Source organism: Lepidochelys olivacea, assembly GCF_965140295.1.
Source record: "Lepidochelys olivacea isolate rLepOli2 genome assembly, chromosome: 23".
In the NCBI taxonomy this organism is placed as follows: Eukaryota; Metazoa; Chordata; order Testudines; family Cheloniidae; genus Lepidochelys; species Lepidochelys olivacea.
The window spans coordinates 14,881,170-14,890,684 of record NC_140433.1 but is presented as its reverse complement, the minus strand read 5'-3'; the positions used below and the strand labels follow the sequence as shown (position 1 = coordinate 14,890,684).

The 9,515-nt window shown below is 65.8% G+C and overlaps 1 protein-coding gene across 1 annotated transcript; it reads right to left on the bottom strand.

Annotated features, from left to right (window-relative positions):
• Positions 1–103: 103 nt before the first annotated feature.
• LOC311511782 (uncharacterized protein) lies at positions 104–9,515 on the bottom strand. The gene is made up of 7 exons (XM_084612636.1): positions 7,467–9,515; positions 7,275–7,352; positions 6,949–7,060; positions 6,724–6,869; positions 6,570–6,646; positions 1,438–1,538; positions 104–1,053 (listed from the first exon to the last, which is right to left on the bottom strand). The coding sequence occupies exons 1-7, from the start codon at positions 8,820–8,822 to the stop codon at positions 989–991; spliced, it is 1,935 nt and encodes a 644-aa protein (XP_084468762.1). The 5' UTR covers positions 8,823–9,515; the 3' UTR covers positions 104–988.

The following is a 9,515-nucleotide window of genomic DNA, read 5'->3' as shown; positions in this document are numbered from 1 at the left end:
AACCCCACGGCAGACAGGGGGACAGGGAGCCCCACGGCGGGCGGGCAAGGGACGGGGGGCCCAATGGGGGGGGGGGCGGCGCGCCAGGAAGGAGCCAGGCGGGTGAAATCTCTCCGTCTATTAAGTGCTTTGTTTTCGCGGGCTGGGCACAACCCCGGGCGGGCACTGCCCCCCACATCAGTAGCGTTGCACGGGGCGGCCATGGGGGGCGGCCATGGGGGGCGGCCATGGGGGGCGGCCAGCCCAGCGCCTCCACCCATGGCTACAAGACGTCAGAGGGGCCGGCCCCAGGGTGCCCCCCAGCACCCAGTCCGATTGCCAAGGAGAGCACCCCCCACACGGAAGGGCAGAGTCGTGCCCGGCCCCAGGGGCTGATGGGATTGCGCTGGGGGGGTGCAGCAGAGGTGGGGGGGCCCTGAGGTTGGCAGCAGGCCCTGGGGGGCCCCAGGCTGGGGGGGGAGTTAACAGCCGACCCCTGAGCACAGTTAATGGAACAAGACCCTGAGCTGCTCAGTAAAAGGCCACTGGGGGCGCAAGGCCCCACCCCGCTACAGGGGGGGGAAATTACCCACAATGCCCCTCTCCCGCGGCCAGACAGGACCCCACCTGGCCACTGGGGGGAATTTACCCACAATGCCCCTCTGCCAAAGCCCGGCAGGGCCCCACAGACAGCGGGGGGGGGGTATTGACCCACCCTGCCCCCAGCGCCCTGGGCCGACCCCCAACGCCAGCACGGCCCCACAGACGACTGCCCCCTGGCGACACAGTGGGGAGCGCTGCCCCCCCATGGCCAGGCTGGGAACTGCGGTCGCCCTCAATGACTGAAGGGCTCCGCTGAATTGCTCCAAGCCCGGAGCGGGAAGCGACCCCAGGCCGGGGGGCCGGGGGCAAAGCTCAGTCACAGAGTCCAGCCCCAGCAGAAGGCGCCGGGGGGGGGGGGGGCCTGGTCCATCTTCGGGTGCTGGTGGGGCGGAGGGGGGGCAGGGGATCAACCGTCTTCCTCCGGCTCCGAGCCCCGGCCGGCCGCCTTCATCAGCTCCTCCACCGTGCTGCCTGGGGGGGGACAGACATGGGTACGGCTGGTGCCCCCCCAGTCCTGACCCACAGCCTCCCTGCTCCACCGGCCCCCCCGAATCCTTCCCCACCCCACCAGCACCCCCCAATCCTGACCCACCCCATCAGCACCCCCCAATCCTGACCCACAGCCCCCCTGCTCCACCGGCCCCCCCGAATCCTTCCCCACCAGCACCCCCAATCCTACGCCAAGCCCCACCCCTGGCCTCGCACTCCACCAGCACCCCCCCGAATCCTTCCCCACCCCATCAGCACCCCCCAATCCTGACCCACAGCTCCTGCTCACCCAGCCCTGCCCCCTTCATGAAGCCCGCTGCAGAGACAGCCCCTGGGGGGGGGTTACCTAGGGACCCCGTTACTCACCTTCCTCGCCATCCTCTTCCTCGTCCATGATTTCCTGCACCTCGTCCTCCTCCCCCTCGTCGTCCACGATCACCACGCAGTCGTCCCCGTGCTCCGTCCCGCTGTGGGCACCGCAGGGTTACCCACAACGCTTGGCGCCCCCCCCCGGGTCACCCACAACGCTCCCCCGGGTCACCCACAGTCACCATGCTGTCGTCCCTGGGCTCCATCCCACTGCGGGCACCACAGGGTTACCCACAATGCTCGGCTCCCCCCTGGGGTTACCCACTGTGACGAAGTGGGACAGTTCTTAATGTTTCCTCTGAATAGTGTGGGGGGGCCTCAGTTTCCCCTAGGCAGTTCTTAAGTCTCTAGGGGGTGGGGTAAGGGGGTATGATGGTTGCAGAGCCCTAGAGGGCAGGTGTGTGCAGGAGTCTGGACACAGAGAATGGCCGACACCCTGTTTCCTGGCCACTGGTGGCCTGGGCCCTTCCCCCTGCCAGGTAAGACCTAAAGGGTTGGAGAACAAAGAGATCAGGGACAGGGACAAAGCCCAGAGCAGGGGGGCTGGAGGGAGTTTCAGTTTGGGGCTGGCTGGGACATGGAGTGAAGGGCAGACGGGGTTGTCTGGTTCACTACCCCCCAGAATGGACCCAGCTGAGGGGTCTTGTTCTCTGCACCTACAAGCTCTGTGTTAGACCCTGTTCCTGTCGTCTAATAAACCTTCTGTTTCCCCGGCTGGCTGAGAGTCCCGTCTGGCTGCGGAGTTGGGGGGCAGGACCCTCTGGCCCCCCAGGACCCCGCCTGAGCAGACTGGCTGCGGGAAGCGCCCGGAGGGGCAGAGGAGGCTGGAGGCTCTGGGGTCAGACCCAGGAAGGGGGAAGCCGTGTGAGCTTCTTGCCCTGCAGACAGGCTGCTCCCCGAGAGGAGACTCCCCCAGAGTCCTGCCTGGCTTCGTGGGGAGCAGGTCAGAGCATCGCCCGGGGACCCCGTGGCAGCGGTGGGATGTACTGCACCCGTGGACGGCGCTTCCTGCAGTAAGCGACGGGGGAGCAGTAAAACGAAGGGGGATTGACGGGGACCAGGCTCGCTGAAGGCTCAGAGAGGAGCAGTTTCGGGGGGCGGTTAACCCCTGGGAGTGTGTGACCAGCGAGAAGGACTGTGCAGTAATGGGGTCCCCTTGGGGACTGTGGTGAGCAGTCTCAGGGGCGGAGGAGCCTGCGGCTTGGCCCTGGGAGAGAGAAGGACTTTTGCAGTAACAGGGTTCCCCTGGGGATTGCAGTGAGCGGTCCCGGGGCTGGAGGAGTCTGCCGCTCGACCCTGGCAAAGAGGGGGTGACCTTGAGAAGGGCTGGCACACGAGGGGTTCTCCCTGGAAACCGTGGGGAGCTGAGAGCACACAGGCCTGTGAGTCCACAACAACTTGGGAGGAGCGGAGTGACGGCCTGTCACCGTCTCCTGAAGAAGGACACCGTAACCCGGTGCAGAAAGAGGGTTGAGCATTGGGAAGTTCACCAAAGCACAGTTCATCGTGCGGCTGGAGGAGGATGACCGCTCTAAGGAACAGATTCCTGACCCCAAATGGGGCTATAGCAGGATCTGGGAGCAGCTGGAGTAGGAGCCAGGCACCCCCAAGACTCCTGTCCCCGACCAGACAGGGGTCTTCACAATCGGGTTCCCCATCGGGGAATCGGAGATGGACGGGATTGGAGCCGAGTCCGAGAGAGCAAGAGGACTGTGGGAGACAGCGAGAGCCCGAGAAAGAGCTGCAGAAGCAGCAGCAGGATGAACTGGCGGTGGGGGAGCGGAGAGGCCTAGGGGACCTCCCCGGGGTGAGTGGGGATAGACCCCGGGGGGCCAGTTCCACAGGGAACCTCGAGACTACATTGCTGCCCCTGGTTAAGGGGGGGGGTGTGGATGCCACCTCACTGCCTTTGAGCAGGCTGGCGATTTGAACCAGGGGGACCCTGCGGAAAAGCCCCGGTGTCTAGCTCCCTTGCTGGGTCCCAAGGCCACCGACTCCGTCAGCCCGATGGGTGGGGAGGTGGACAGGCTCCCACTCCTGACCCCAACCTCTATGTCTGTGTGGAGTTTCCTGGGGCCAGGCCCCTCGGACCCCCAGTGGGAGCGGAAGGGGATGGTCAATGGGGAGACATTCCTGGGGTGGCGAGATCCTGGGACAGAGAGAACTGGTGTCAGGCCCTGGGGGGTGCAGCCTCAGATGCCGGGGGGTTGTGTGAGCTGGGTGAGGGTCCCAGGGACGAAGCCCCTCGCCCTGCCTATGGCCCAGATCCCTGTGCAGACCCAGGAGGGGTGGGGCTGGCTGGTCGTTGGGGTTCTCCAGGACACCAGCTGCCAGACCCTGTTGTGGGGTGACTGTGTCTCTTTGGGACAAGATCCGGGCCCTGCTCTGGTAACTGCCAAGGGTTTGAATTTGAATCCAGGGAAGCAATCGGCAGAGAGGGAAATGGTCAGTGAAAATGCAGATGACCTGGCTGGCAGCGGGGAGGAGCCGCTAGGCCCAGGCTACCTGCCTGCCTGTGACCAGACCCCTGGGGCTCCCTGCCCCCCGTGCACACGGGAGAGGGGGCTCACGCTGGCTCTGATGCAGTGAGGAAAGCAGGGAGCTCACTGCCTACCCCCACTGGGACAGCAAGGGCAGCGCTGAGCACAGGGGGAGTTGAGACCCCAGCTGAGTGGCGGGAGACACAGGCAGGGCAGGGCATCTGTTGGGAGTGGCAAGGTGCTGGGTAAGGAAAGTCTGGATGAGCCTAGGCAGCCTTGTGAGCTGATGGCTGTGTCTCGTCAGCAGGGCGGGAAGGCGAGGAGAGTGGAAGATGAGAGTCCCTGGACCTTACCTGTTAGCTGGGTGGAGAATTGGGACAGTGAAGGAAACATCCCTGTGTCTGTCAGGGGTATTGACTTGCCTATGGAGGGAGCTACCCTGATCTCCAAGCAGTTGTCTGTGACCAGCCTTGTGTGCTGGGACCAGGGGAATGAGATCCCAAGCTGGGTGTCTGGGAAGGGAGAAAGTGTGTCCGGCTCTTCTTTGTCTGTGGAGCAGACAGAAGGGGCCTTTCAGCCTGGGACGGTTGAGAATGGTGCAGTTGTCCCAGAGCTGGTTCTGGATTCAGCTAAAGCCCAGGAAGGGAAGGGTCCTAAGTTTGTGTCTGCTCGGGAGAATGGCCCTGTAACTAGGTCGCATCCAGTTAGGGTCTATGTAAAATCCCAGAGACCAGACAATTCTGGTGCTTGTATTTTGCCTGTTGCTAGTGTGTTGTTGGGAAAGGGTGTCGCAGCTCTGCCTAATCAGGGTGAGATCCTAGCCCGGGCACAAGGAGAGCATGAAGGTGATGTGATTGTGTTACCTACTGAGGGTGTGGAAACCTGTAGCAAGAAGGAAAAGATTCCTGAACTTGTGTGTGGCAAAGGGAAGGAGAAGGCTTCTGACCTTTTATCTAGGAAGTCTGTCAGTTTGCCTGAAAGGGGATTGTGTAGGAATCTGCCGGATGGGCCAGAGGTAACTCTGGATGTAAGGGAGACCCAGAAAGAGCCTGTTGTTGCTCAGGAAAGTGTTCCTCTAGAGCAAGCCCTCGGTGAAGAGGGTAAGAGCAGAATTTCTGGGAGGGGTGAATTGTTGTATAGAGAAGCCCTAGGGAAAGGAATCCTCCTGGAGTCTTTGCAAGCAGTTTACTGCCACTGAAGGGTGTGAAAGTGATTTCATCAAGAAAGTTTCAGTTGCTAAAGGCCAGAAATTTGCTGTTGTGAATGGATCCACTGACTTTCCTGTTGAAAGATCCAGTGTGGAGAGCTTTGAGAAGGTCTCAGATGAAGTGAAAGCTGTTAAGAAAGTTAAACAGTCCTATAACCCAGTGGCTGTGTTTGGCCAGCTTGTTGGGTAGAAGACCCAATCCCAGTTTGACCCCCAGGGGTTTTGGGGTGGCAAAAGGCACGGGCCACATAAACCTTCCCACATGCGGCCTGTGAGTGCTATCGACCACCCCCGACCTAAGGCAGGGCGTGAAACTGGAAGGGCCTGGTGTAACTCCTACCAAGGAATGGGAGAGATGCTGGGGCATCCATGGGAACATTGGTGGCTTCGAACTTCCCCAGGTCACCGGCTAAAGTGACCCCGCTCAGTTCGATCTAGAAGGGGGGAGAGATGTGACGAAGTGGGACTGTTCTTAATGTTTCCTCTGAATAGTGTGGGGGTGCCTCAGTTTCCCCTAGGCAGTTCTTAAGTCTCTAGGGGGTGGGGTAAGGGTGTATGATGGTTGCAGAGCCCTAAAGGGCAGGTGTGTGCAGGGGTCTGGACACAGAGAATGGCCGACACCCTGTTTCCTGGCCACTGATGGCCTGGGCCCTTCCCCCTGCCAGGTGAGAGCTAAAGGGTTGGAGAACAAAGGGATCCGGTGACCTCCTGGCCCGGGAAAGGGACAAAGCCCAGAGCAGGGGGGAGCTGGAGGGGGTTTCAGTTTGGGGCTGGCTGGGGACAAGGAGTGAAGGGCAGACGTGGTTGTCTGGCTCACTGCCCCCCAAAATGGACCCGGCTGAGGGGTCCTGTTCTCTGCACCTACAAGCTCTGTGTTAGACCCTGTTCCTGTTGTCTAATAAACCTTCTGTTTCCCCGGCTGGCTGAGAGTCCCGTCTGGCTGTGGAGTTGGGGGGCAGGACCCTCTGGCCCCCCAGGTCCCCGCCTGGGCAGACTCGCTGGGGGGAAGCGCCCGGAGGGGCAGAGGAGGCTGGAGGCTCCGAGGTCAGACCCAGGAAGGGGGAAGCCGGGTGAGCTGTGTGTCCTGCAGACAGGCTGCTCCCCGAGAGGAGACTCCCCCAGAGTCCTGCCCGGCTTCGTGGGGAGCAGGTCAGAGCATCGCCCGGGGACCCCGTGACACCCACAATCACCACGCAGTCATCCCCAGGCTCCATCCTGCTGCAGGCACCCCGGGTTACCCACAATGCTCGGCGCCCCCACCGCCCGGGTTACCCACAATGCTCGGCGCCCCCACCGCCCGGGTTACCCACAATGCTCGGCGCCCCCACCGCCCGGGTTACCCAGCATGCACTTCTCAGCCACCAAAAAATTAGGCCCAGTCCCTGGCTCCCCAGCCTGCCGGCCCCTTGCCCGGCCCCCTCCAGCAGGAGGCGCCGTCTCACCTGTCGTCCCCGGCGCCCCCGTTCTCGCCCATCAGGTAGTAGTGCAGGGGGTTTGGCCAGAGGTCCTCCTTGATGATCTGGGGGGACGGAGCAGGGGGGTGAGACGTGGGGGGGCAGCCGGGGGGGGGCAGGATCGGGGCTCGGGGGGTCTCACCTCAGCAATCCGGTCACCTGCGGGGAAGCTGTGGTCCCCGAACCAGCTGAAGAAGCTGCGCCCCACCTCGGGGCTCTTGCGGCCGTGGGCCCGGGGGTCCTGGCCCCGCCACCAGCGGATGGGGGTGGAGTGCGACACCAGCCTGCCTGCGGGGGGAGAGGCAGGGTGAGGGTGCAGGCACGGGGAGCGCCCCCAGCGCCCCCCGAACGCAGCCCCGCCCCGTACCAGAGGAGGCCGGCTGGAACTCCTTGACGATCACCTCGTTCTGGAAGTAGGGGTTCCCGCTGAAGTAGAACTTGATCTTGCACCCTGACTTGGCGTGAGTGAAGTCCTCCACCTGCCGGGGGCAGAAAGGACCCAGGAGTCCGGGCCTGAGACTTTCCACAGCGCGCACCCCCACCTCCACCGTCCCCCGGCTCCTCCTAGAGCTGGAGCAGGAACCCAGGAGTCCTGGCGCCCAGCCCCGCCCCCCGCAACCCACTCGACCCCACTCCCCTCCCAGAGCCAGGGAGAGAACCCAGGCGTCCGAGCGCCGAGCCCCCCACTCTCACCTGCAGGTTGCTCATGTAGCTCAGGGTGTCCTCGTCCCGGTCGCTGATCACGGCCGACAACTGGGGGTGATTGAGAAACTGCCGAGCCCGAGTCAAGGAAACACAACCGGCGCCCGGACGCCTGGGTTCTCCGGGCCCCCCGCCCCCCGCCCAGCCCCGGCTGCCCTGCGACGCCCCCTGGCGGAGGGATACGGCGGTGACCCAGAACCCGGGGATGTTCTGGATGATGAGGTTGCGGCGCTCGAGGTGGGGCCGGCGCATGTGGCCGAACTTGGCCTTGAGGATGCGGAAGGCGCAGCCGGCCTGCTCGTTCACCGCCTCCAGCTCCCGCTGCACCGCCTCCAGCGCCTCCAGGTACTGCCCCGTGTCCGGGGCCCGCCGGGCCGCCCCGGCCCCCGGCTCCCCCTCCCCCTCCCCCACTGAGATGATGGAGCACTCCTCCTCCGCCCGCCTCTTCCTCCGCCCCTCCCGGCCGTCGGCAGTTTCCAGCACCCCCGTCCCCCCGGCGGCGGCGGTTTCGAGGCTCCCCATCGCGGTGGCGTCGGTTTCCAGCACCCCCGCCCCCCCGGCGGCGGCGGTTTCGAGGCTCCCCATCGCGGTGGCGTCGGTTTCCAGCACCCCCGTTCCCTCGGCGGCGGCGGTTTCGGGGCTCCCCATCGCGGTGGCGTCGGTTTCCAGCACCCCCGTCCCCTCGGTGGTGGCGGTTTCGAGGCTCCCCATCGCGGTGGCGTCGGTTTCCAGCACCCCCGTCCCCCCGGCGGCGGCGGTTTCGAGGCTCCCCATCGCGGTGGCGTCGGTTTCCAGCACCCCCGTCCCCCCGGCGGCGGCGGTTTCGAGGCTCCCCATCGCGGTGGCGTCGGTTTCCAGCACCCCCGTTCCCTCGGTGGTGGCGGTTTCGAGGCTCCCCATCGCGGTGGCGTCGGTTTCCAGCACCCCCGTCCCCTCGGTGGTGGCGGTTTCGAGGCTCCCCATCGCGGTGGCGTCGGTTTCCAGCACCCCCGTCCCCCCGGCGGCGGCGGTTTCGGGGCTCCCCATCGCGGTGGCGTCGGTTTCCAGCACCCCCGTCCCCTCGGTGGTGGCGGTTTCGAGGCTCCCCATCGCGGTGGCGTCGGTTTCCAGCACCCCCGTCCCCCCGGCGGCGGCGGTTTCGAGGCTCCCCATCGCGGTGGCGGCGGCGGCGGCCTCAAGGCTCCCTGGCCCAGCGGCAGCCTCCAGGCTCCTCTCCCCTTGCGCGGCTCCTCGGCTCCCCTTCCCGTTGGCGACAGCCGCGAGGCGCCCCCGCCCGCCCCCGGCGGGGTCTCGGCTGCCCCGCTTGGCGGTTTCCAGGCCCCCCTCCCCAGCAGGGGGCGCCAGCCCCGCGGCAGCAGTTTCCAGGCCCCCCCCGGCCGCGGGCGCCCCCGGCCGCCCGGCGGTTTCCAGGGCCCCCCAGGCCGTCAGCTGGGTCAGCGCCTGGGCGGCCTCCGTCTCCTTCAGCAGCGGGGCCGGGCAGCGGCGCTTGGCGGCCGGGGCGGGGGGTGGGGTCCGCGGGACGCCCCCGCTCCCGCTCATGGTTCGGTCCGCTCAGGCCCGGGGGCGGGGCCGCGCCGGCCCCCCTCCCTCCGGCTCAACCCTCGTTTTCAAACGGAAGAGGCGCGAGGGGAGCAACGGCCGCCGGCAACTGCCAAACTCGAGCGCCTCGCGCGTCTCTCCCCCCTTCCTCTGTTCCTCTCTCCCCTCCCCGCGCTGATTGGCCAGCAGCAGGGCTGCCCCGCCAACGGCGGGAGGGCAAAGCCTTCCGTCCCACGTGGGGGGGCGAACCGGGCGGCGATTGGCCTGCGGCGCCAGCAATCGTCGCGGGTTCCGTCTTCGACCCGCCCCCCACGTGGGGGACCCGGACCCTGATACGGCGGGCGCCTTCTCGGCGGCGGCCAATGGGCAAGAGGCGGAACCAGGTTCGGCGGATTCGGTCGCGTCCGCCAGAGATGGGGCGGGGAGTGTCTCAAAGGGAGACTGCGCGTGCCGCATGCGCGTTGGCAGGACCTTCTCCCGGTGCATGCGCAGTAACGCCGAATGCGGCGCTTGCGCCCTGGGCAGCTGGCTGTGGGTAAGCGCGCGCGCGCCCGCCAGGTGGAGCAAATGCCGGTGGCGCGTGATTGCTCGTCGCGCAGGCGTGGCGCGATCCGCGAGCAACGGTGCCTTGCACACGAGCGTGCAGCGCGGGCAATACGGTGCGGTGTGCATTACACACGAGCGTGCAGCGCA